Source organism: Prionailurus viverrinus, chromosome D4 (genome assembly GCF_022837055.1).
Source record: "Prionailurus viverrinus isolate Anna chromosome D4, UM_Priviv_1.0, whole genome shotgun sequence".
NCBI classification, from domain to species: Eukaryota; Metazoa; Chordata; class Mammalia; order Carnivora; family Felidae; genus Prionailurus; species Prionailurus viverrinus.
Genome location: NC_062573.1, coordinates 47,854,548 through 47,881,479, shown reverse-complemented (window position 1 = coordinate 47,881,479; position 26,932 = coordinate 47,854,548). Strand labels below are relative to the sequence as shown.

At 43.5% G+C, this 26,932-nt stretch overlaps 1 protein-coding gene across 8 annotated transcripts in view; it reads right to left on the bottom strand.

The window, feature by feature from the left end:
- Window positions 1–26,932, bottom strand: part of FREM1 (FRAS1 related extracellular matrix 1) — a 285,770-nt gene that overhangs the window by 110,027 nt on the left and 148,811 nt on the right. For 7 of the 8 annotated variants that reach the window (XM_047830267.1, XM_047830262.1, XM_047830266.1 and 4 more), the window contains 8 exons: window positions 23,694–24,017; window positions 20,882–20,990; window positions 17,859–17,990; window positions 15,013–15,357; window positions 14,007–14,149; window positions 5,063–5,256; window positions 4,277–4,367; window positions 1,327–1,494 (listed from right to left, as the gene is read on the bottom strand). In XM_047830267.1, coding sequence (XP_047686223.1) covers window positions 1,327–1,494; window positions 4,277–4,367; window positions 5,063–5,256; window positions 14,007–14,149; window positions 15,013–15,357; window positions 17,859–17,990; window positions 20,882–20,990; window positions 23,694–24,017 — 1,506 coding nt within the window. The remainder of the gene's footprint in view (window positions 1–1,326; window positions 1,495–4,276; window positions 4,368–5,062; window positions 5,257–14,006; window positions 14,150–15,012; window positions 15,358–17,858; window positions 17,991–20,881; window positions 20,991–23,693; window positions 24,018–26,932) is intronic. The other variant, XM_047830269.1, reaches the window with a different exon arrangement.

Below are 26,932 nucleotides of genomic sequence, written 5' to 3'. Positions count from 1 at the left end.
TTCCTGATGTTTAAATTTGGTCAACTCATTAATTAAAAGTATGGTTTGGATCTATCAGAACAGTTCTGGGGGTTGGGTAAGCCCCTTGGTCCCTCACAGTGAGACCTCTGCCCCCCAACTTGGGCTAGATGTAGAGATGGTGAGGAGGCTCATGGGTACCTGGAAGGTGACGTTTTTCTTTAGGCATGGTTCTCGTCCATTTTGGTTCCTAATGACTCGGTAATCCTACTTTGTCTTTCACTTTTGAGGGGAAAATGAGCCCAAGAAGAGCCACACTAATTAAGTCTAGCCCTCCGATGGGGTTTGGAACAAACCTTCCGCATTAAGTCCAGCCTCACAGATAAGATGCACAAGGTGGCATCGCCTTTGTAGTTCAGTTTTTTTTTTTTTTCAACGTTTATTTATTTTGGGGACAGAGAGACAGAGCATGAACGGGGGAGGGGCAGAGAGAGAGGGAGACACAGAATCGGAAACAGGCTCCAGGCTCTGAGCCATCAGCCCAGAGCCTGACGCGGGGCTCGAACTCCCGGACCGCGAGATCGTGACCTGGCTGAAGTCGGACGCTTAACCGACTGCGCCACCCAGGCGCCCCTGTAGTTCAGTTTTAATGAGAGACACAAGTGCTTGCACGGTTACGTCAACACTGGGGTGGGGGCAGGAGAGAATGGAAGAACCCATCCTAATTCATTTGAAAAATTAAAAGGCTTATTTAGATTAGCACGCATATAGTTGGCCCGCAGTGAGAGCAAATAAGCCCTCTGGTTGCTGAGAGACCCAAAACTTAATCCCCTTCCCTGATCAACATGTGAAACTCAGCGGAAAGGAAAGGAAATGAAAAGGATTTTGATAAAGCTTTAAAAATAATGCCAAATTCAGCAACTGGAAAAATCTCACCTTTTAGAAAGTCTCATGGGAGGTGAAAGATTCCCTTCCCCATGATTTTTTTTTTCCTACACTGTAGCTGAAAAATTTTAAGTTCTATAAAATAGGGGCGCCTGGGTGGCTCAGCGGGTGAAGCTTACGATGCTTTGGCTCAGGTCATGATCTCACAGTTCATGAGTTCGGGCCCCATGTCAGGCTCTGTGCTGACAGCTCGGAGCCTGGAGGCTGCTTGGGATTCTATGTCTCCCTCTCTCTGCCTCTTCCCCACTTGCGCTCTCTCTCTCCCCCTCTCTCTCTCAAAAAATAAATATTTTAAAAAATTCTTTTAAAGTTCTATAAAATAACCCAAAGAAAAGTTATCATTTCCAGTAAGTCTTCAACGTTTTCCTCTCTTTCGTTAGGTCTTTCTTCCTTTTCATCTTGCATATCAAATATCGTACCTACCTCAGGAACTTGATTATCCACTGGAAGAACCGTGATGTTAAAGCAGATCCCATGCAAAGTGCCCCCGTGCTGGTTACTGACAGAAAATGCAAACTGGACGTGTCCCGGATGGAGGCCTATATCTTGCATGGGTGGCATGTAGGCCACTTTCATGTAGTTCACAGCATGCTACAAGGCAAATTGACATGGACATGTGGGTACCCATCGGTAAGAATCAGAGACTTTCAGAGAGCTAGGTCTTCAAAAACCATCGTGTGGACGTCAACAATTGCAAATGCCAACATCATCAATTTGAAGATTCCAAAAATCTCTATTTCATAAATCACATTTTCTAAAACCAGGAGGGAAAGGAACAAAGAAATTAAGGAAATATATCAAGGGCTTGAAGCCATCCAACTCTATAAAAGAAAGAAAGCTCTGGGGCGCCTGGGTGGCTCAGTCGGTTGAGCGTCCGACTTCGGCTCAGGTCATGATCTCGCGGTCCGTGCATTCGAGCCCCGCGTCGGGCTCTGTGCTGATCGCTCAGAGCCTGGAGCCTGCTTCGGATTCTGTGTCTCCCTCTCTCTTTGCCCCTCCCCTGCTCACGCTCTGTCTCTCTCATAAATAAATAAACATTAAAAATTTTAAAAAAGAAAGGAAGAAAGCAAGCTCTAATTTCAAGGCAGCTCCACCATCAATTAGCTGTGTGATATTGATTCAGTTACTTAAACTTGCAAGGCCTCTGTTTCCTTATCACCAAAATCAAATAATAAAATAATAGTACCTAGCACATGGGGTTTACATACTCATCTGCAACATCCAACTGCAGTGAGATAAGGCAGAATTAGCTCTAAGGACGGGGGTAGCTGCTGCCTGTCAGAAGCCAAGCTCTCCAACCAGCCTGATGGCCGGGCCCAGGCGGTGGACGGATCGGCACTGCATGGCGGCCCACCGAAAGTGAAGCTTCTCGGACTCCTGCTTTTATGTAATTTGGCCTTAGCGCTGGTCAGGGCAGCCCCCCTCCCAGTGAAAGCACCTGGGGATTTGCCGGTTGGGGAATTGCCCACGACAGGCCCCCCGGGAAAAGAACCACTGGGGAAAGAAAGAAGATTCCGCAAGGAAATCATGCAGCCAGCCCTTGCCACCCCCTATAAAGACTCCTCTCCCTAAAGGAAGGACAGCCCCATATATTTCCCAGCCAAGGAGGGGGACAAATGGGTTCGAAATCCCCACTCTGGCAACAAAGGAATATATATACGGATACAAGTTACTCCAACCCCTAGGCCCATTTGGCCCCCAGGAGGAATTCCAGATGATAACTGGACCTGGTGGGTTAAGGTACAGAATGGTTCATTAGTTCCTAGGTATACATTGTCTCTCTGGGAGCACATAAGGCGTGGGTTCCCAGGGCCCTCTTGGCTCCCTCCCGGCACCCCAGACCAAAGCGAATACTTTTGTTCCTTGTAACCGCAAATGGTTCAAAGGAACAATTAAGAAGTCACGTCCCTGTAAACGTTCCCCTTGAGGTGTTGAGAGCTAGACGACCTTGAAAGGGCAGGAGGGAACGTTACATGAAAATAACTATGTTGTTCCTTAATGGGTGATTACACAAAGGAACATCTTTAGAATCAGGTAATGTCAGAAAACATAGATGACACACGTTATAAGGAAATTGCTAACAAATATAATGCCACGCTTGCCACAATAAAGCGGCCAGTCTAACACACGGCTGTGGTCTGGGTCCATTTGTTATTTTCGCGACGCCGTTCATCCTTTGGGAACCCCTGGACCTGCCGGAGCTGGAGTCCGGCAGCTGCCTAAGTATTCATCACCATTAGTGTGATTTTCAGAGGTACAGTCCAGAGGAAGAGGGAGAAGGTTGATGAAAGATTTTGGAAGGTAGCAGATATTATGAATCGCATGTGTTCCCCTCCCCACCACCACCAAAAAAAAAAAAAAAAAAAAAAAAAAAAAGATATGTTGAAGTCCTAACCTCTAGGATCTCAGAATATGACCTTATTTGGGAATGGGGTTGTTGTAGCTGTATTAAACTAAGATGAAGTGTGGTCATATGGAAGGGCGGGCCCTTAATTGAATAGAACTTCTGTCCTCATGAGAAGAGAGAGACACACAGGGAGAAGATGACCATCAGATGATAGACGCAGAGACTGTAGTGATGATCTACAAGCCAAGGAATGCAAAAGAGTGCCAGAAAACCTCTAGAAGCGAGGAGGAGGCAAGGAAGGCTTCCCTACAGGTTCTCAAAGAAGCATGACCCTGCAGACAGCTTGATTTCAGACTTCCAGCTCCAGAACTTTGGGACAGGAAATCTCTGTTGTTTGAAGCCACCCAGTTTGTGGTACCCATGGCAGCCCTAGGAAACTAATACAGTAGGGTATTGAGTGACCTGAATTTATTGGAATAGAACCATAGGCACCCAGGTCTGTAAATCAGAGCCCGGTGCAAAAGGCTGTGTTAAATAATAACAAGATTTTGAAATCATATCCAGCTCAAGGAAACATTTTCTTCTTTTTTTTTAAATTTTTTAATGTTTATTTATTCTGGAGAGAGACAGAGCATGAGCAGGGGAGGGGCAGAGAGAGAGAGAGGGAGATGCAGAATCCGAAGCAGGTTCCAGGCTCCGAGCTGTCAGCACAGAGCCCAACGCGGGGCTTGAACTCATGAACTGCGAGATCACGACCTGAGACAAAGTCAGCGCTTAACCGACTGAGCCACCCAGGCACCGCAAGGAAACATTTTCAAATAGATGTCACGTGCTTAATAAAAGCGTGGAAGCAGAAAGAACGTAAACATCAAACATTTGATGCTTTTGACAGAAGTCAAAGGCCAACATTGTCAAGTGCAACACTAGGAGTGCCATTCCTTTTCAGAAGATACTTACAGAGGGAGGGGGAAGGGGAAAAAAAGACACTTACATCACGTTTATCAACATTTTAGCATAGCATCATACCTGAGTGAATGATCTCAGTCCCGGGGCTGCAGGGTTTTTGGTTAGCTTTGGAATACTATCCACCATAAATAATTTCCCAGCATCCAGATGCCTAACGAGAGACACAGGAGAACACGTCAGCTAATTTCCCGGGCAAGAAACATTAAATCAGATAGCCCACAACCAAATTTTCTAAAGCTAAAAAAGCTCATGGTAAGAAGAAATCAAATGTTCCATCTTTATATTTTCTCTTTCTGTCGGGGGGTTCTAGTCTTCAGTCCAGAATCATCGGTGCCATTCTCATGACTACAGAAAGCCCGTACAGAATTTTCTACATTGACCTCATGGAAGGGAATCGTTCTTCTCATCCTAAAAAAAACACTTCCTCGCTATCGTGTATATGACACAAGCCTCAGGTATGTTCATGCCACTTTTCTGATTGGGATCATAGAATATGACCATTTTGTGGCCTGCAACATCTAAAACTAACGTGAAGACTCAATAAATTTTATTGAAAAGACAAAAATAACATTCCCTTTAGAAAAAAGAAGTGTTGTATGAAAAGAAGATTAAAGACCATTTTAAGTTTACCTACGCTGAAGACACTACAAATGGCAGGTCACTGACCAATTAATACAGCTTTTGAAGGGATAAGTTTGACATTAAAGTAAATGTGGAATTGACTACAAGTTCAGGTCTGACCAACAAAGCAGCTGAACCGCAGTATATGTATATGGACACTTGCAACTCAATCCTTGAACACAACCCTCTACAAAGAGCCCAGGTGATGACTTCTCATAGAGATACCTGTGGCTGAAAGAGAAAGATGGGGGTGTTGTTACTGTGTAGATGAGATCCCCGTCATATTCTGTATCTATAAAATATAGATGCTTCTTAGTTATGTAGGCCACCTCGGTTTCCTTGACAACCAAATGCCGAGAAACTCCAGGAGCCTCCTTTGGAAGCTGGTCGTCCACTGGAGTAATGTGGATGGTCACCATCTGGAAAGAAATGACCTGTGCCATTAATTTGAAATACCAGGAGATACCAAAGAAAACGCCCCACCATCACCTAGTCACGATTAAGCTGCTTTTCTTTTTTTTTTCTTTTTTTTTTTTTTCAACGTTTATTTATTTTTGGGACAGAGAGAGACAGAGCACGAACGGGGGAGGGGCAGAGAGAGAGGGAGACACAGAATCGGAAGCAGGCTCCAGGCTCTGAGCCATCAGCCCAGAGCCTGACGTGGGGCTCGAACTCACGGACCGCGAGATCGTGACCTGGCTGAAGTCGGACGCTTAACCGACTGCGCCACCCAGGCGCCCCTAAGCTGCTTTTCAAAAACTGCCGTTTGCAATATACTTCCATCGAAATGATTCAGGAGCTATCAAGAACGTGAGCCCAAAATGGAACATTCTTACCCATGTTATGCTGTATTTTAAGAATATAATTCTCACAATTCTAGTTAATGCAGTCATGAATGCTGTCGAGCAGGCACATAATACACAAAATATGTTCCTGATTTTGTTCCCGCTTCTCCCTTCCACCAACACCCTGTGCTTTCCTTCACCACCTCTTTCCGCTCAGTCATCACTCCTAGAAACCTTGTCATGACTTTGGTTCCTCCTTCTCCACCGACACATAACACGTCTCCAAGTCCCAGAGTCTCCACTTACAAAATTCCCTGCGCTGTGACCACACCCCACCCCCGCCCCACTCTTACTGGTCTAGCGCCAGCTCTTTTTAACTTCTTCCCTACATTATTGCAACTGTTTCCTGTTAGCCCCAACTCCAATATGCAATCTAGACATTACATACCTCTGGTGCTCTCTTTAAAAAAATGCAAGTCAAATCAGTCATGCATTGCCTCAAAAATCTAAACAACCACTCAGGGGGGATTAAATTATTCCAGCTCCTCACCACGGCACCCAAGACCTCCATGGTTTAGACACACCTGATTTTTCAACTCTGTCTTTTACCACCTTTCGACGTGAACCCAGGACTCCAGGTACACGCGGTACCGGGCTGTAGTTCTCAAGCTGGTGTCTGCGGTCTGGATCACGTTGTTCCTTCAATCTGCAGTGCTTGTCTCCTGTTCTCTCCAGCAACCTGAGGCTTTCTCACCCTTGAGGGCTCCTCTGAAAACTTCGCCCGATTTCTCAGTTGGAATGAACTGTTTCTGAACTGTGCTTATCCCTCAACAAACAATATTATCTCATCGCCTTGTGTTATTAGCTGGTAGTTTGCATGTCAGTCTCTCCTAGACTGAAAGGTCCACAAGGGGAGAATCGTAGTATCACGAACAAACCACGTGGAATTTGTCAGTGGACAGACAGTTGAAGTGCAAAGTATACCACTTAGTGGCTATTATTAATCTTGAACATCTCACTCAACTTTCTTGAGCGTCAAATTTACTGATCGGTTAAGGGTAGCACCAACAACCTCACAGAGTTGTTATGAGGATCAAATATCACTATGTAGATAAAATGTCTGGCACGTAGTAGGTGCTCAGTAAATACTATGTTCGCTTCTGTAGCTCTACGACATCTGGCCTGGTATTTGTAGGTAGGAGGCACTTTTTCAGCATTTGCTAACTCAGTCAACATGCCCTATTTGTGATTTAAAAAACTCTTCTTTAACAATTTGTTTTAACACTTATTCATTTTTGAGAGAGAGAGACACAGAGACAGAGCGCGAGTGAGGTAAGGGCAGAGAAAGAAAGGGAGACACAGAATCAGAAGCAGGCTCTGAGATGTCAGCACAGACCCGACGCGAGGCTCAAACCCACAAACTGGGAGATCATGACCTGAGCTGAAGTCAGACGCTTAACTGACTGAGCCACCCAGGCGCCCCTGTGATTTAAAAAATTCTTGGGGTGCCTGGTTGGCGCAGTCGGTTAAGCGTCCGACTTCAGCCAGGTCACGATCTCGCGGTCCGTGAATTTGAGCCCCGCGTCGGGCTCTGGGCCGATGGCTCGGAGCCTGGAGCCTGTTTCCGATTCTGTGTCTCCCTCTCTCTCTGCCCCTCCCCCGTTCATGCTCTGTCTCTCTCTGTCCCAAAAATAAATAAACGTTGAAAAAAAAAAATTTTTTTTAATTCTTAAAGTCATACTCACTGGTTTGGAACCATGCAAGAGGGCAGGGAGGCTTTGCCAAACAGCTTTATCACGACATCTATTATTATGTTTTACAATAATCCATGATTGGTTGCGAGAAAGCAATTACTAACTCCCTCTTGAAATGGAATATTTGTCACCATGGTCTTTACACAGCTTGATGCAGGTGAGTGAGTATTCTTACCCCGGTTTTATTCCTTTTAATATTGTTCCTGAAGCACGGATCAGCAGTGCTAGTTTTGCCTACAATAATGGTGTCCATAATACTTAGTTTGAAAATGAAAAAAAGTCCTTTTTAAACTGGCATACAGGGGCACCTGAGTGGCTCAGTGGGTTAAGCGTCTGACTTCAGGTCAGGTCATGATCTCGTGGTTCGCAAGTTCAAGCCCCGCATCGGGCTCTGTGCTGACAGCTCAGAGCCTGGAGCCTGCCTTGGAGTCTGTGTCTCCCTCTCTTTCTGTCCCTCCCCAACTCGCACTCTGTCACTCTCTGTCTCTCTCTCTCTGTCTTTCTTTCTCTCTCTCAAAAATAAACATTAAATTGGCACACAAAGCAAAAACTAAAACATACGTAAGCTTTACTATGACCAAGACTGGGAATGTCAGCTCAGTCACCTACAAGCTATGCTCCCTGGGCAAATAATCTAACCCCTTTGGGGCTCAGTTTTTCTGTCTAGTAGCACAGGGAGTACCTAGTAGTAGATGCTCAATTAATTAATTCCCTGTCTCCATCCTTCATTACAGTTACAAAAGCACCCGACATAGGTACTACTCCATTATGAAGCATTTCAATAATTAAAAACTAAATCCAGTTATCAAAATAAAAGAACACAATAAAAGCCATTTCTCCAGTCTCCTGGAGTCTGTGTCACAATTTTTTTTCCCAATTACAGTTTTTCGCTAATCTACAAAGTTCAGAAATTCTCTACGGGACCTCCCAGCCATAGCGTGGATCAGTGAGGCTCCACTTAATTGAAAAACTGGATTTAATATGGAAACAATAGTTATTGTGCCTTCAAAGAGACCATTTTCCATGCTAATTTATTCTCCAATGTGTTCTTTGTGTAAAAAGAATGTACAAGTATGCTTTTTTATATGCCTGTAGTAATTCTTGGTGGGCACATTTTTCAACATGCTTTATGATCATTTAAGTTGGTGCATCTTTACATATTTATGCATGTTTAAACCATTATTGTGTGTGTGTCTGTGGGTAAGAAAAATCCTATTTTAACAAGCTCCATAGAGAAATAAAGAATTTTCATTGTACTGAAATTTGGTTGTAAAAATGACATTATTGAATACCCATTCCCAGACAGTGAAAAGCTAGTGCCCAATCATTAAGCTGTTGTGGCTGAATTCCCCTACATCCCTCCAGTCTACTTATGGCCACAAGCACCTGCAAACAGACTTGGAGAAAATCTGAACATAAAGTGATAAATCAGTACACAAAATGGCGAAGGGCAAAGCCTGACCTTGACCCTCAGACTCAGGTTCGCTATTTGATACTCTGATGGCTAGTATTTGACTTTCTTTCAAGCCTGGCTTCTTGATCTTTTCTCTGCCTAAGCTTGGGCTCTGCCTGATTCTTTATCTTGCATCTTCTTTTGAGATTAGCCAGCACAATTTCTCAGATCCAGGAACCTCTACAAGAAGTCCCTTCCACTTGACTCACAGGCCTTTGTGGTACCTGCTTCCTTTCTTCTTCCTTTTCTTAGTCCTCTTTCTGCTTTTCTCATCTAGCCTTATTTTTCATTCTCCGTTTTCTTTCTTTCTTTCTTTCTTTCTTTCTTTCTTTCTTTCTTTCTTTCTTTCTTTCGTTTTTATTTTAATCACCCCATGCTCACCACGAGAAGTGCATTCCTTAATCACCATCACCCATTTCACCAAAAGCACATTGAGTGGGTGAGGTTTTATTTGATGACGGTAATGGCAACCAAGAAAGAAAGAGGGAGGGTGTTTCTTGCTGCTGTGCAGATGTGCAGACACGCTGTTGGTGTGTCGGCTGACCTCTCAGAGGAGCGTTCAGTGGAGAAGGGGGAGAGGAGGAAAGGGGCACCCCTGCTACGTAACTTCTTTCCTGATTTAAGCACATTGTGTCTCATCTGAGGAGGTCCTTGCTTTCTGTCTCTATGAAAGGAAGTTTTCCAACAATGTGGCCTAAGCAATCTTGTGCCTGAGTTAATTTTTAGTCACCATGGAAACTTCTAATCACAAAAGCTCCCGTCAAGCAACATTCTTATCTAGACTTTCTTTTTTTTAAATTTTCAAATGTTTTTGTTATTTATTTTTGAGACAGAGAGAGAGAATGAGTGGGGAGGGGCAGAGATTGAGGAAGACACAGAATCCGAAGCAGGCTCCAGGCTCTGAGCTGACAGCACAGAGCCCGACGCAGGGCTCAAACTCGCAAACCACAAGATCATGACCTCAGTCAAAGTCGGACACTTAACCGACTGAGCCACCCAGATGCCCCTAGACTCTCAGTTGATGGTGGAAGGCTGCAGATATTTTTGACTATTTTACAAATTTTGTTGAATTTTCATCTGTAAGACATGACTAGATACTTGCCCAAATTGAAGGTGCAATCATCAAGTAGACTAAATGATCATGCAAGTTCCTTAAAAATTCAAGTTTCAATGATGCTATTGGGGGCTCACAACACAAAAATGCTTACCAGCACACACACACAAAATACTTGTTTTGCTGTTATGCGCACACCAATTCCTAGAAACTCTGAGGAATAAAGTTTTACATTCATTCCTCCCCCATGTCACTCCTTCCCCAGTTCCTACCAAATGTTTCAGTCGTGTTTCCTCTTACTTCCAATAAAGGTTGAAAAATCAGAGTTCATTTTGGGACAACAAAACAAAACAAACAAACAAAAAAACAGTTCTTGAGGTTCTACTTTGAGTCTGGTACCAATATCTGAAGACACAGAGATAAATAATTTGGGATTCCTCCCATCAGTGAGCTTATAGTTGATCCCATAAAACAAATAATGGCCTCATGTTATAGTTATTTGATATCAGATAACATCAAAGGACAAGTTGACTCAGCCTGGAGGAGGTGTGGAATGAGGGCATCAGAGAAGGACTGCTGGAGCAGGTGATGTTAGAGCTGAGAGTAGGTCCATCTAGAAATGGATGAAGCTAAAGCTGCCACTACTCAAAAGGGAAAAACTGGGGCTAGATGAATGCTACCAAACACCCTGACACTGTATTAATGGATTTTAATTGTCCTCAATTACAGGGATGTGGCTGATGTCCTCTATTCTTTTGTTTTAATCTTTATTTTCCATAGGCTCCATGCCCAATGTGAGTCCCAAACTCACAACTCTGAGGTCAAGGAGTCACATGCTTTACCAACTGAGGTGGCCAGGTGACCCGATCTCTTCTATTCTTAAAGGACCATGTGAGGGATTCTGATAATAACCCCTTCCCCAAAAGATGAAAATTGGAACTAACACACTGGCAGTGGGTGGAGAGGTAGAGATGGATGAGAGAAATCTATCAAGTAGATTCAGTAAGACCTGCTGACTGATGGGTTCCACAGACATTAGACGGAAAAAAAACGGCTGGGGATGACTTCAGAGATTCTAATTAAAGTGGTTTTGTGAAAGTCTGGGAGGAAATATTCCAAATGTCTTATGGGTTGTGGGCATGGGGACTTGAAAATGCTGATGGGGGGTGCCTGGGTGGCTCAGTCGGTTGAGCATCTGACTCTTGATTTTGCCTCAGGTCATGATCCCAGGGTCATGGGATCAAGCCCCCGTGTCAGGCTCTGCATGGAGTATGGAGCGGGCTTGTGATTCTCTCTCTTTGCCCCTCCCCTACTCATGAGTACATGCTCTCTCACTCTCTCCAATTATAAATAAATAAATAAATAAATAAATAAATAAATAAATAAATAAAATGCTGAGACACACATATGTAGTGATGTCAGGTACAGAGGTGGGCACTTAAGGTTGAGCTGGAGAATATTTAGGAGCCAAAGAATAAGTGGTACGTGAAAACACAGCAAATTTATAGAGTTGGTCTCTCTCTCTCTTTCTCAACATAGATTAGGAAGATGAAAGCAAAGGAACACATAATTATGACCTCTTCTTTCGAAATCTATCCATCCCAGGGAATAAACTTATAACTGGATCTACAGAGTTTAGTCTGAGTTATTTGCCAAGATTCACAAATAATTCTGTTTCAATACAGTTTTCATTTCCTTATTATAGAGCGATCGCACATCTCCATTTGACCTCTAAATATGTGAATATCAATAAATCCATATCTATGATGTCTAAACTACGTAATAGCAGAAGTTCTGAGATTTTGATTTCAAAAACGAACACATAATCTGCTAAAAGTGGTATGGTGTTCTACTCAGAAACAGGTCTGTTTGGGTAGATACAACAGAAGATTTAAAGCAAACCCTATTAGTTATTATTGCCGTTTCAGATTATCAAGTCAGCCAAGGTCTCAAGCAACAATGTAAACTAGAAATGGCATATAATACATTGATGAAAAGAGGGTGTTGTTATGTTTAAGGGAATTGATTTCTTATTCAATAAGCAGACGAATTAGGAAATTTCTAAAAAAAAAAGAAAGAAAGGAAGAAAGAAAGAAAGAAAGAAAGAAAGAAAGAAAGAAAGGAAATTTCTCATTCATTTTCCATTCCCTCTTAACAGGGGTCACCTACTTCCTTCAGTTTCTGGGCTCTCTGACATCATTCTTCTTGATTATCCATTTTTGTTACAAACAGATGAATAGCTCAATCACCTATGCAGTGGCTAGTGTAAGTGACTGTGGCATTACAAGAACACATTATATAACCAATAGGGACACATGCTTTAAGAAATCATTCTAGGGGCGCCTGGGTGGCGCAGTCGGTTAAGCGTCCGACTTCAGCCAGGTCACGATCTCGCGGTCCGTGAGTTCGAGCCCCGCGTCAGGCTCTGGGCTGATGGCTCAGAGCCTGGAGCCTGTTTCCAATTCTGTGTCTCCCTCTCTCTCTGCCCCTCCCCCGTTCATGCTCTGTCTCTCTCTGTCCCAAAAATAAATAAACATTGAAAAAAAAAATTAAAAAAAAAAAAAAAGAAATCATTCTAAAAATTTTCTTTATTTTTTTTAATTTTTTTTTAATGTCTATCTATTTTTGAGACAGAGAGAGACAGAGCATGAACGGGGGAGGGTCAGAGAGAGGGAGACACAGAATCTGAAACAGGCTCCAGGCTCTGAGCTGTCAGCACAGAGCCCGACGTGGGGCTCGAACTCACGGACCGCGAGATCATGACCTGAGCCGAAGTCGGCCACTCAACCGACTGAACCAGCCAGGCGCCCCTTCTTTATTTACTTTTGACAGAGTGCAAGCATGAGTTGGGGAGGTACAGAGAGAGACAGGGAGACACAGAATCCAAAGCAGGCTCCAGGCTCCAGGCTCCAAGCACAGAGCCTGATGCAGGGCTCGAACTCACGAACCGTGAGATCATGAACCGGGCAGAAGTCGGATGCCTAACCGACTGAGCCACCCAGGCGCCCCTTTAAGAAATCATTCTAGGGGCGCCTGGGTGGCACAGTCAGTTAAGCGTCCGACTTCAACCAGGTCATGATCTCGCAGTCCGTGAGTTCGAGCCCCACGTCAGGCTCTGGGCTGATGGCTCGGAGCCTGGAGCCTGTTTCCGATTCTGTGTCTCCCTCTCTCTCTGCCCCTCCCCCGTTCATGCTCTGTCTCTCTCTGTCCCAAAAATAAATAAACGTTGAAAAAAAAAAATTAAAAAAAAAAAAAAAAGAAATCATTCTAGAGCTGGTTCCAGATTTGCTAGGTCTCTACACATGCTACCTTCCAAGATAATAAGGAGAAAATACTCATCAAAAAGAACCATGTATAGTAAGTGATCTCTTATTTTCAGCCGTCTTTTTCTACCCCTACCATCAACCATCCTCTCCTTGCATGGAGTCTACCCTATAAACTATACTTTATAGTTGTTCAGATCCTACACTAACTCCATTTTCTGTAATTTCTTTATGAGAATGCCACCTTAAACCTATTTCTTCATCCTATATCCTTAAATGATACACTCGAGTGGTAGTAAAACTCTTAGTTCTTCAAAACCAATAATAAATAATAGCTAATTTATCTACTGAGTACTTACCATGTGCCAGAAAGTTCTCAGTAGTTTGTTTATGTAGTTATGTAATTATCTCACTTACCCTCATAATTTCTCTATAAGGAAGTTGTATTATTACCTATTTTACAGATAAGGAAACTGAGGCACAGGTCAATCAGTTAGGGTCAAGGACAGGAGAGAAACATAAAGCAATGTAGCTTCAGAGACCATACCTCAACTGCCATACATAAAAGTCAGTGTTCTCTTGAGTGTTATGAAGTCAGCAAATTTGGGGAGGCGTTTTATATAAAAGGACCCATGGTTAAATGACCTTGGAAATGCTGCATACACAGAAATTTATAAAACTTATCAGCAAAGTAAATGGCAGAGAAGGCATGTTGCAAACAAGTTGACTTAATTTTGCTAATCCTTTGCTTCTCAAACTTTCGATCTTAAAACCTGTTTTCACGTATCTTCTTACACCACCACCCAGAACCGATATCTGTGGACAAGACTTGGCGAAAGTATTCAGAGATGGTCTCTTACCTGTGGCACTGAGAGATTTGGAGGTTCATGGCTATCCCACAGGACAAATTCAAAAGAGTCTTCAAAGATCTCTCCACCAAAGTGACGATAGTGAATGATGCCATTAAACAGATCCCTCTGAAGGAAGCCAGGGACAGGATAGCCTGTTGGGTCCACAAAACACCACATACTTTTGTAACAATCTTCCAAGTGTTGGGGTATAAAGATATTGGACTTATCTCCAAAGTATTCTCTGCCTAGTATATTGTATGCAGCCAAGGAGTCTTCATTAGATACTTTCATCAAAGCTTATAAATAATAAGCAGAAAATTTTAAGTTGCTACACCTGTCTTACCATATGTAGAAAAATGAGCATTACAAAAATATCTTTAAGACACATCGTCTTGGGGCGCCTGGGTGGCGCAGTCGGTTAAGCGTCCGACTTCAGCCAGGTCACGATCTCGCGGTCCGTGAGTTCGAGCCCCGCGTCGGGCTCTGGGCTGATGGCTCAGAGCCTGGAGCCTGTTTCCGATTCTGTGTCTCCCTCTCTCTCTGCCCCTCCCCCATTCATGCTCTGTCTCTCTCTGTCCCAAAAAAAATAAATAAACGTTGAAAAAAAAATTTTTTTTAAAAAAAAGACACATCGTCTTAACTAAACTGCTTGTTCCCTCTCTTGTTACTCCTGACTACTTTAAGAAATAGTTATGAAATTATTTTCATAAAGCATAAACAAATGTCATTCATGAAATTACTTTATAAACAATTTAGCATTAGGCCAAATATTCCTCTTCAAACTTACTTGTTCTTTCATCCTGCTTGGCTGACATAATTTTTCATAATGTAATGGTTACCTTGACACAGAGCTCTGGAATTTTTTACTTGCACGATCTTGGATAGATTAGTTTAACTCTTCTAAGTGTCAGGCTTCCCATCCACAAAATGGGAATAATAGTATCTCACCTCATAAACTTGATGTCCACCCTTGCACAAATTCTGACATCAACGATCATAACTATTCAGAACTTACCTATCAGCCCTGGCCCTGGTTTCTTCATGATCTCTCCGGCCTGAGGGGGTTTTGTGATGTTAAAGAAGATGTAGTCATCACTGGAGTCCATATCTGATGCTCTCAGCATGGAACCCTGGATCAGTATGGTCTGTCCCTCCTCCAGTTCAATTACTACATTGTTTATGAGGAACGGGGGACTGTCATCTTTGGGCAAAATGTTGATGGGAAACTTATGGCGGATGCTGTGATGGCCATCGAATATCCTGAAGACCACAAAGTCTTTGGTGGAGTCACTGTCGTCATGATGATAGCGAACAACTCCAGCCTGAAGGTCAGCCACAGTGAAGAGAAATCCTTTCCCCCCTGATGGAGAGAACAGAGATGGGGCTGACTGAACGAGGGGTGCAGAGGGAGCAGCTGCAGCAAAAGCAGCCATAGAAGACAGGGCATGAAGGAAATGGGACAGCTGATACCTGCCTCACCTAGACAAACAATCTTGTTTAGTGGGTTCTGGGCCACCACAGAACTGGTTTTGAATAGGGGCTGTAACACTTACTGGCTGTGTGGACTTGGGCAAGGCACTTAATTCATTTGAGACTCATCTATAAAACAGGGATAATAAGACCCACCTCATATTCCCTAGGAAGGATGAGAGAACGTAAAGAACAGTAAGCTGACAAAAAGTGTTAATTACCATTCAACATGGCAGCACTTCCCTGAGGAGCAGGCTTGAGCCAGGAGCATCAGTACCACTTGTGAAGTCGTTGGAAATGCAAGTTCTCTGGCCCTCCCCCCAGACCCACTGAGTAGAAGTCCTGGAGGTGAGAAGTCCTGGAGGTGAGGTTTTATCAAACCTCCAGGAGAGTCTAACACACGCTAAAGTTCGAGAATCACTGGCTTATTGCCCAAGAGCTACAGCTCTGCTACCAAATGGCCTAGGTATTTGGGTTCAAATCCCAGTTCGGCCACTTTCTAGGTACATACACAAGTCAACTTCTCTAAATCCCAGGTTCCCCATTTGTAAAGTGGGAATAATAATAGTACTACATTTCATAAAGCTGATATAATGTAGAAAGCTTTGTACAGTATCTGGCACAGATCATAAATGCTACGATTTTCTACCTCCTCTGCACTAGAACGTCATTATGGGCTATCACTCTTCTCTTGATTTCCACATTGCTTCACTCTGTATAAGCGATTACGATTCTTTTTTTTTTTTTTAATTTTTTTTTCAACATTTATTTATTTTTGGGACAGAGAGAGACAGAGCATGAACGGGGGAGGGGCAGAGAGAGAGGGAGACACAGAATTGGAAACAGGCTCCAGGCTCTGAGCCATCAGCCCAGAGCCCGACGCGGGGCTCGAACTCACAGACCGTGAGATCGTGACCTGGCTGAAGTCGGACGCTTAACCGACTGCGCCACCCAGGCGCCCCTAAGCGATTACGATTCTTGATGGCCGATTTCCCTGTACTCTCCCCACACTATGGTTCTATCAAAGCCCACTGGAATAAGTGATTAAACATTTGTACAATGGACATCACAGTTTACTCGCCCAATAGCCACTTTCTGCTTCTTCGCCAGTACCAGAATCCTAGTGTTATTTGGAATGGTAATATGACCATTTGAAAATACTCAGTTTCCCAGACCCCACTGCATCCAGGGGGTAGTATGTGACTTGGTGGATTTAAGTGGAACCCACTGTATCAGGTTCCTGGGGAAAGTTGTTAAAGAAAACAAATGAAGCAATGTAACTTTTTTTCATCATCCCTTCTCTTTCTTCCTTCCCGGGATGCAGACCGGAAGTCGGAAGGTGTAGGTGCTATCGTGAGACCACTGTCAGGACAGAATGAGCTGCTGGCATCATGGATCTGGAATGCCTACCTCTGGGCAACTTATCACGTGAGGAAAATTACTCTTGAGTTTCTAAGTCACTGTAGTTGGGTTTTCCTTACATGCAGCTGAACATCCCCCTAAGCTGATCTCCTACTCTCCTAGGATGACTTCACTTTTCAGTTCAGAATTCCTAATCACAAATGATAATAAAAAAAGAGCTCTCTTTCTGCTTTATAGTTAGGAATACCAAGAGGATAATTGAATTAAATCCTCTGAGCTCATTATACGGAATGGACTATGTTATATGATAGCAGGATTATTTTTATTAGGGATATTGCCTTGTTAACTACTCCTCTTATAGTTATACTATAATTAACATAATAACATAATTATACTAATAACATAATGATTACCAAGTATTTAAAAAACTAAGTTTTTCTGTTCTTTAATACATTCCTCTGAATCAGAGAAACGAGAGGGAAATATTTTGTCTTCCCACTGGGATAAGCTCATCAGTTAAAGAGTATGTTTAGAAGGAGTCCTACATGGCATGTGAGATTTAAATAATGAGCCAAGCACAAGATGCTGCTTGTGAATTGTCATCCACTGATGGGAGCACCCTAACACAAAAACGAATGGTTTCAAGAGCTCCACACTTTCCGGATATGACAATTCGCTTAGAAATGAGGCCCAGGAGGGGCACCTGGGTGGCTCAGTCAGTTAAGTGTCCGGTATTGGTCCAATTCATGATCTCATAGTTCATGGGTTCGAGCCCCCACATCGGGCTCTGGGCTGACGGCTCAGAGCCCGGAGCCTGCTTCGGATTCTGTGTCTCCCTCTCTCTCTGCCCCTCCCTCACTCACGCTCTGTCTCTCTCCCTGTCTCAAAAATGAAGTAAATAAGTATTTTTTAAAACTTTTTAAAAAAGAAATGAGGCCCAAGAAATGCTATGTGTATCCTGTTAAATATGATCTGCTTTTGGAGAAAAGACTCTTGGGTTCTCTTCTAGGTCAGAGGTTGATCTTTCACCTCTTACTGTAAGCTGTCCATGCTGCAGGCCACCCACGGTGACCAGCTGGACAGCACGGATGTCATCATTGTCAACAATCTGAAACTGTTCCCAAGTGATGGCCCGAGACTGCCCCTCCAGAAGATTCAGACCTACAAGAGAAAACAGAAAAGTGTCCTAGAAAGTTCTATGACGTGCCAACCTGCCTACTTGAAGACAAGATTAATGAATTTTCACTCACAAAACTAGCTGAAAATTATATCTTTGAAAGCTTCTTAAGAAACTGGAGTTTAGCTTTTATTTTTAGTAACATTTCCACATCTAATACTATTAACCCCAGTCTGATAACTGGTTCCTTGTGATATATATCAGTTGGAGGCACGGTGGTGCCAGAAAAGAAACCCGTAAGGCAAGAATAGATGTTATGCTCACAGGGGTCTCTCGTTCAAAAATGTCCACAAGGCATTTTTCAAAGGTGACATCCAGATATCTGAAGTGGGCAAGGGAATCAGAAGAGCTTTTCCATATAAGCTATGAATGCAACAGTAGCCCACAGGACAGAGAATGTAACATGGCTACGTGCGCAAATACAGAAATACGGTGTTAGGGGAGTGGTTAATGGTATTGAACATGAAGTGTCTGACACTTCAAAATGAGGGCTGAATTTTATTCTAGGCTCTAGGAAAGAAGGAACTTCTGTAACTAAAGGAACTGAAATAAAACCTTCTCCTTGGACCCAGTATGCTGGAGGAAATCTGGGGAGAGGGGATTAAGTGCTGCTTAGAGCAGCGAGATACAGATTTGGGAGGGAACACTCCAGTTAGAAACAGGGAGCTGAGCATCATCAAGCGTTCCCATTACTCAGTGGATCCAAGAGCTGACAGATTGCCAAGAATCTTGAAAGGGAACAAAGCTTTTTAAGTTTTTAAGTTGATAAAACTTAAAGGCGATGTACTGGCAGACCCACTTACATTTCCCCTTAAACCTGCCCAGCTTCCCCTGCCTCCCTGGCTATGACCATGTGCCTGCCTTCTCGCCGCAGCAGCCCATAAGGGTCCCCGCAATTGTAAAGTCCCGGCTGCCACCACTGTCTCATCTTCTGATAAGGCTGGTTACGTCAATCGTCCTCTTGGGCAAGGGCCAGGTTTTGGCATGACCTCCCTTGTGACCGTGGCCGGGTCCTATACCATGGGACCCTGGAAATTTGTAGCAGCTACAAAGAAGGACCAGGCAGCACATCGTGGACATGTGGGGAGTTGACATCCAGTGAGGCAAACTGACCACAGTGAGACAGGAGATGGGGAGGAGCTGAGAGAGAGACTACTCACCCTTTCTCCAGCCCACCTCTGGCCCTTCCCACACACGGTGCTTCCATTTCCTCCTGGAAACACCAGCCTGACTGAACAAACAACTTCATTTTCTGATAAACTCAGTCACCCTCCCTTTTTATTTGTTCCCCCACAACTTCCTTTCCCTGTTATTCCTGTTTTCAGTATAGGGTTAGTGCCTATGACCTGCCTCAGGGGCTGTTTGCTAGGGAACCTGGAATAAGACATACACTATGATGAAAGGATGGATGGATGGATGGATGGAAGGAAGGAAAGAAGGGAGGGAGGGAGGAAGATGAGAGAAAGAAAGAAAGAAAGAAAGAAAGAAAGAAAGAGGGAGGGTAGAAAGGGAGGAGGGGGCAGAGGGGGAAGAAAGAAGGGAGGGAAGGAGGGAAGGAGGACAAGCACGTATAATCTCTGCGACTCATAAAAGGGTTTTGAAGCCCAGAGTGTGTGCTACACATAGGACAAGGCATCACGGGACACAGAGCAAGCAAGAAGAGAAGTGTATTATAACAAGATATGAACAGTGATTCTGTCTTTGCGGTGGAGTAATGAATGATCTCATTCATTCATTACTATTTCATTCATTCATCCATTATGATTTCATTCATTTCTATCCATTCCCTATTATTATTATTATTATTGTCCATTAATTAAATTTATTCTGTCTGATACACTTTCCAAGTTTTCAATGATGAACATATATTAAGCCATAATAAGTAAAATTCCATCTTAAAAAAAAGATTCTGTTGTCCAAAGTAGCCAAAACCAGATTTGGAGCTCTCTTAACAAGCCTGGATTTCACAGATCACACAGACTATGAATAATCTGTGCTCAAGCCATAATCCACTTAGTATATGATTATTATAAAGTTCAGGTTGCCAATTCTTTCTTTTCTTTTATTATCCCTCTAGCAGAGGTAGAGTGGGACATCTCCCAATGTTCTCCATCATGACCCAAACTCACACACATACAAACACGTGTGTGTGTGTACCTGCATGCAAAGGCGTGCGCGCGCGCGCACACACACACACACACACACACACACACACACACAGTATAAGCCACCACCTGAGGATTTAAATCAGACAGAAATATTTTCCCCTTCACAGAGCCTACCACCACTGCTTATAAGTAGGTCTTGACTGCTATCAATGGAATCAGCGGGAAAGGGGAAAATCTTCATTCACCTTCCACATTTACATCTGATCTAAATATATACCTTGCATCATAAGACCACTCGGAAGTGACCTTCTTTTAAAACAAATAAAGCAGTTTAAGCTCTTATTCGTGTATTATGGCTTCCCTGCATGTCCCCACAACAGGACAATGAATTGGTCTCCATTTTCCTTCCCTTTCTCTGAACGGTTCGAATTAGAGACCTTTTCCTCCTCAGTCCAACTGTAGCTCAGTATCACAAATAGTTACTTTCTTGCCACATTCAGTTGAAAGGTGTCCTTTTGGCTTATTTCCTACAGAGGAAAAAAAAAAAACGTGGCTTCACAGCACAGGAGTCCTGGTTTCAAATTTCTCACCCCGCAGGCAGGAAAAACAAAACAAAACAAAAACAACTATCTGATACCGTTAACTTGGCTGGGTTTCGGTTGCCTCATGTGTGAAATGGGAAGAAAACGACCTTTCTTTCCCGACCCATGCACTTTCCTGTCTTCCCTTCAGGGCTGTGCTGCTTAATGCCTTACACTGAACTTCACCTGTGTTCCAGGACACTCGCGGGGCATTCGTATCCGCTGTTCTGATGGAGATGTGGACCGTAATGGGTGCGCTCCTCTCAAAGAAGAAGTCGTAAGCCTCCACCTCCACCTGTAAACAAACAGTTGCATAGGAATCACACGTTGATAATTTATAGTTACAAAATACCATTATTCCCGGGGTATACATCACACCTGGAGGCAAAACAGATATAGGTTCAGCCGTCGCCTGATCTCATTTTTTGACCTCATCTCACTTTTGCAGGCTCTAGATCTTGTTCCTTAGTTAACGGTATTTTAAAATTTTCGTCTCCATGCAACAAGTTCGTAACCGGAAGTAAGCAGATACACTGGAGAAGCGTCCCTGCATTTGATCAGGAGACTATGTCAGAGCAGCATGAGAACACTCGAGCATCTCTCAAAGGCACAGGGTCTAGAGCTGTAGATTTTAAATGAGGGAGACTTTGTTCCCCCAGGGGACATGTGGGAATGTCTGGAGACATTTTTGGGCTCACAAATGTGTGTGTGTGATGAGGGGTCCTACTGGCATTCGGTGGACAGAGGCCAGGGATGCTGCCACATACTATCATGCACAGGACAGCCCCCACGACAAAGAATTATCTAGTGCAAAATGTCAGGGGTGCTGCTTTTAAAAGACCCTGGTCTAGAGGCATATATCTCTCCAGACATATTTTTAAATATCCAGATTTTATTTGCATCCATGAAATCCATAGCTAATAAATGGGGTTATAGGATATGTGTTGAGCCTTATTATGTGTCGTTCATGTATCGCACCAGGGGTTGACAGAAAAGGACAAGGTATAATACAGAAATAGGAGGCACACGCCTATTGTTGAAGAATGTCCATTGACACTGATTGTCCATTTGGTCCATTTGAGAGGATAAATGCTCAAACAGCAACATGTCAGCAACTACCACAGTAACAAAAGGAACAGGTTCAAGGCTGCCAAAATTAACGGACTAAAAGTGGAATTATAAGGGAGGTGGGGATATCTCTTGTAGGTGTAACATAAATGTTTATTAGGTTGAGCCATATGAAATGGTATGTTACATGCTCACTAAGAAACACTCTTCTCAAACGAACACACACTTCATAAAATGAGCTTGAATTTTCATGGCTGAAAGAATGGACCTCCTTGGCATTACAGTCCAGGGAAGGGGCGGTTAGCTCCAGAAGCATTGGCCATGGTTGTGCTCTCGGGGGCCCCATCCCAGGTGGCTGAATGACCCCAGGGCTTCCAGCCCACAGGGTCTACAAAGCGCCTCATCCCCACTGAGAAAATTGAGAGTCACCTTCCAACAACAACAACAGAAACACACATTTGGACAGGTTCTGCTTTCAGATTACATTGTACGATGTCAGAAAACGCATACGTGAAGCAGCCAGAGTAGCTGTGCTTTGTTTATGAGCCCGAGGTAAAAGCAGACGTCTGATGAGAAATTCCTTCATCATACAGAAGGAACGAGAGGTGAGGGCAAGCATGAAAAAAAACAGCCACCATTTACTCTTAGGAAATGAAGAAAAGAAAAGGACGACGTTTGTAGCCTGAAGTCTTTTGCCTGCCCTGGAGGCTAAATGCAGAAAATGCCTAAATTCAGTGGAGGACAATTTGGAATCCCAGGGCCACTCATTTTCCTTAATAAGCCTGAACTCAAGTCTGTGTCAACCCGCTCATTTAAAATTTCCATCCTGTTTGAATCAACTCACTAGTAGGTCTACAGGTTGGTTAAGCATTATTATTGCAAGACTGTAACCAGCGGCTCTCAACTCCCATCCGAAACCAAACACGAAGAAAGAGGCTGGAATAGTAGCAGACGGTACTTAGATTAGGCAGAGGACTTCCCTGACAGAAAGTGTTTGACAGGGAAATTAGTCGTCCAGTGAGACTATAAAGTCTTCTATCCGGAGTCAGTGCTATTCATTAAAAGTAAGGATCCCAGTAAAACACTCCCTCCACCCCGAAACAAGAAGGAATAATAGAATGCATTAATGAAAGGATTGTAGACAAAGTCATCTCTAACTCCAATGGTCTCTGTAATTCAGGAAGGCTTTCAAGGATGCCAGCTCAAACTGGTGAGCTCTGGGCCACAAGTGGTCCTCAGAAATATTTTCTGGCTGGCACAATTTTAAAACTTTTAAAACTCTTAGTATGTATTATTTATTTATTTATTTATTTATTTATTTATTTATTTTATTTTAATATGTATTATATATTTAAAAATCGAAACACTGAGGGGAGCCTGGTTGGCGTCTCTTGGTTTCAGCTCGGGTCATGATCTCACGGTTCATGAGTTCGAGCCCTGCATCCGGCTCCGCGCTGGCAGTGCAGATGGGATTCTCTCTGCTTGGGATTCTCTCTCTGCCCCTTCCCTGCTCACTCTCTCTGTCTCTCCCTCAAAATAAATACACTTAAAAAATTGAAACTTTTTTACAAATTTACAGATTTCCAATGTCTCTGCAGGACAAGAGTTACAGCTACCCGGTATGTCTGTTTGCCTGTATTCTTACAGGGCAGCAGTCATCGGAGCCCCGCTGCACCTGTGCCTTCTAAACGGCCAGGTCTTTTCAGTCCCTGCAGTGTCCCTCCCCCTGCCCCCCACCCCAGCTGGATTTGCTCTTTGGATCACCTGCCAGGCTCCTCTAGGCATCTGAATCTGCCTCCAGATTTACCGTGATGGATTCTCCTTTGAGGCAATGACTGTACAAACTCACCTGAAGGTTAAGGGAAGTGGCCTCTCTGAAAACTCTGTAAATAGCAAATAGGCTGGAAGCTTTGTCTCCCTTTCTTCTTACCTCGTAATGTCTCCTCACAGAATGGCTGCTGTTTGGCGGCTGATAGGCTATCTGCATGTCGCTTAGATCTTTCCAGGTGAACGAGGAGATGGGTCTGGTGTGATCCCACAGATGAGTCACGTAGCCCTGGGGTGGGGCCTTAGTAACGTTGAACACCAGCAAGGGCTTGGGCGTCTCATCCTCTTCACAGTCCAGAACGGCTGTGGTCAAAGAGGTCAGGATGAACTGATCCACTTCCAGAATAAACATGGCCATGAACGCAGCCCTTGGAATCTGATTAGGAATGCCGGCTCTGATATAGACGGGCAACCACGCACTCTCTGACTTTTGGAGGGGAAAGAAAATGTGAGGGAAGAAACAACATAAGTAAAGCTATCACATATCTGGTTCCCAGGATGGTAGACGGAGTGTCCTTTAGTGACCTGAAACCTGGCTGCACATGAGAATCACTGGAGAGTTTTAAACATACACTAAATGCCCAAGCCCTATCTCCATGGGTTCTAATTTAGTTGTTCCAAAAAAGGGACAAGAAAACTGGCATTTTTTAAAAAAAAATTTAATGTTTATTTATTTTTGAGAGATAGAGAGAGAGAAACAGAGCACAAGTGGAGTAGGGACAGAGAAAGGGAGATACAGAATCTGAAGCAGGCTGCAGGCTCGAGCTGTAAGCACAGAGCCCAATGCGGGGCTCAAACCCACGAATTGTGAGATCATGACCTGGGCCGAAGTCGGAAGCTCAACTGACTGAGCCACCCAGATGTCCAGAAAACTGGTGTTTTTTTTTTTTAATTTTATTTATTTATTTTTTAAATTTACATCCAAGTTAGTTAGCATCTAGTGCAACAATGATTTCAGGAGTAGATTCTTTCGTGCCCCTTACCCATTTAGCCCATCCCCCGTCTCACAACCCCTCCGGTAACCCTCAGTTTGTTCTCCATATTTTTGAGTCTCTTCTGTTTTGTTCCTCTCCCTGTTTTTATATTACTTTTGTTTCCCTTCCCTTATGTTCATCTGTCTCTTAAAGTCCTCATATGAGTGAAGTCATATGATTTTTGTCTTTCTCTGACTGAGCAATTTCACTTGCATAATACCCTCCAGTTCCATCCACGTAGTTGCAAATGGCAAGATTTCATGTTTTTTGATTGCCGAGTAATACTCCATTGTATATATACCCCACATCTTATTTATCCATTCATCCATCAATGGACATTTGGGCTCTTTCCATTCTTTGGCTATTGTTGATAGTGCTGCTATAAACATGGGGGTGCATGTGTCCCTTCGAAACAGCACACCTGTATCCCGTGAATAAATGCCTAGTAGTGCAATATCTGGGTCGTAGTGTAGTTCTATTTTTAGTTTTTTGAGGAACCTCCATACTGTTTTCCAGAGTGATTGCACCAGCTTGCATTCTGAAAAAACTGGTATTTTTAAAGCTCTCTGGTGACTCTAACATGTAGCCAGGGTTGAAAAGGGACAATAATTTTGGCATCAGAAGGAAATGTCCTTTTGATTCTATGTCCAGCACTTAACGATTTTAATCAAGCTATTTAATTCCTAGATCTTTCCCCCCTCCACCCATTTGTGAAATGGAAATACTGGACCCCCAAATAAGTCACATTCAGTATGCTGAACACTGGATATTGGACTAGAAGTTGTAATCTGTATGCAACAAAATGTTAAAAATGGAATCCTTTTTGGCTCAGGCTGAACTAAAGTTCCAATGAAAGTGACAACAGATTTCAAAGTGAATGTGCTACCAATACTATAGGCAGAATTTACAAAGCAGATTGTCTAGAACCAGTTCCAGACTCTAGAACCCTCTCACTCACTACAAGCATAGAGAAGGGTTGCGAGGGGAAGAGAAAGTTTTCTTCGTAGAGAAGAGTGCATTGCTGTGCTGAGTCACTCCTTTGGTCCCCAACCCCACACGCCTCCGTGAAGCGGAAAAGTGGGCAATGCTATATTTGTCTCTGGTATCCAGTGTCCAGAGAGAAGTTTCCTTGAGACCAGCCTTAAAATGTATCTTTTACAGGTAAGAACACAAAGGACTGGTGCTCATACAGGAGGAACTAAGTAGCCAGACGCAGAACAATAATCGTGTCTGTTCTGGGATCTGCCTGTAGTCCTTGTTTGCAGCAGAGGAAAATATCTGAGTGCTCCAGATATGGGCCAAGTGGGACAGAGGATTGGTGTGGGGTCATCCTGGACCCTGACCTTTTGGGTGCTTCTGCGAGAAGGCAAAGAATCCCTGCCACAGGCAGCTGGAGGTGGGAATCATCCTAGGAGCTATGGGAGGACTTGCAAGTGAATACTCAGAAATGCCTCCTCTGGAGATGGGATCCACCAGTAGGAGACGTCCAGGACCGGGGATCCCCAGAGAAAGCAGGAAACTGCCCTGGGGACAAAGAAGCAGCTTGAAACATTTGCCAGACTTAGGGGGCATGAAGTCATATTCTATCAGTGTCTCATTCAATGCTCTCCCCACCGCTCCCCAAAAACTGGCCCCCCCAGGTCAGAAGTCCTGAAACTAGCCAGCAAAACTCCTAAGAGAGAAGTACAATAGAGAAAGAGGAGACAATCACCCCTCTCCCCTCCCGCTGCATGCTTTATGAAGACAAATTAATGATACGCTGAGACATCTCAGGGTTTAGAGTATCTATTTTTCACATGCCGTTAAAAACTAGAGTCATAATTGGAAAATTCAAGAATGGGAAAATCACAACACAAAAGGACTGGTGCTGAACAATAAGACCGTCTCAGCCTAGGGTTAAGCCTAAATAAATATGTTATTTTAGACATGTTAACAAAATGGATATAAACATCAAAAAGAGCTTACTTGAAATAAAAGATAGATGATATAAGAAATAACAAATATAATAACTGAATGCTAGAACTAAAATTTTATTTTTTTAAATGTTTACTTATGGGGCGCCTGGGTGGCGCAGTCGGTTGAGCGTCCGACTTCAACCAGGTCACGATCTAGCGGTCCGTGAGTTCGAGCCCCGCGTCAGGCTCTGGGCTGATGGCTCAGAGCCTGGAGCCTGTTTCCGATTCTGTGTCTCCCTCTCTCTCTGCCCCTCCCCCGTTCATGCTCTGTCTCTCTCTGTTCCAAAAATAAATAAACGTTGAAAAAAAAAATTTAAATGTTTACTTATAAATGTTTAAATGGTTATTTTTTTTTAAATGTTTATTTTCATCAGAAGAAAAGAGCGAGTGCACAGGAGTGCGTGAGAGCAGAG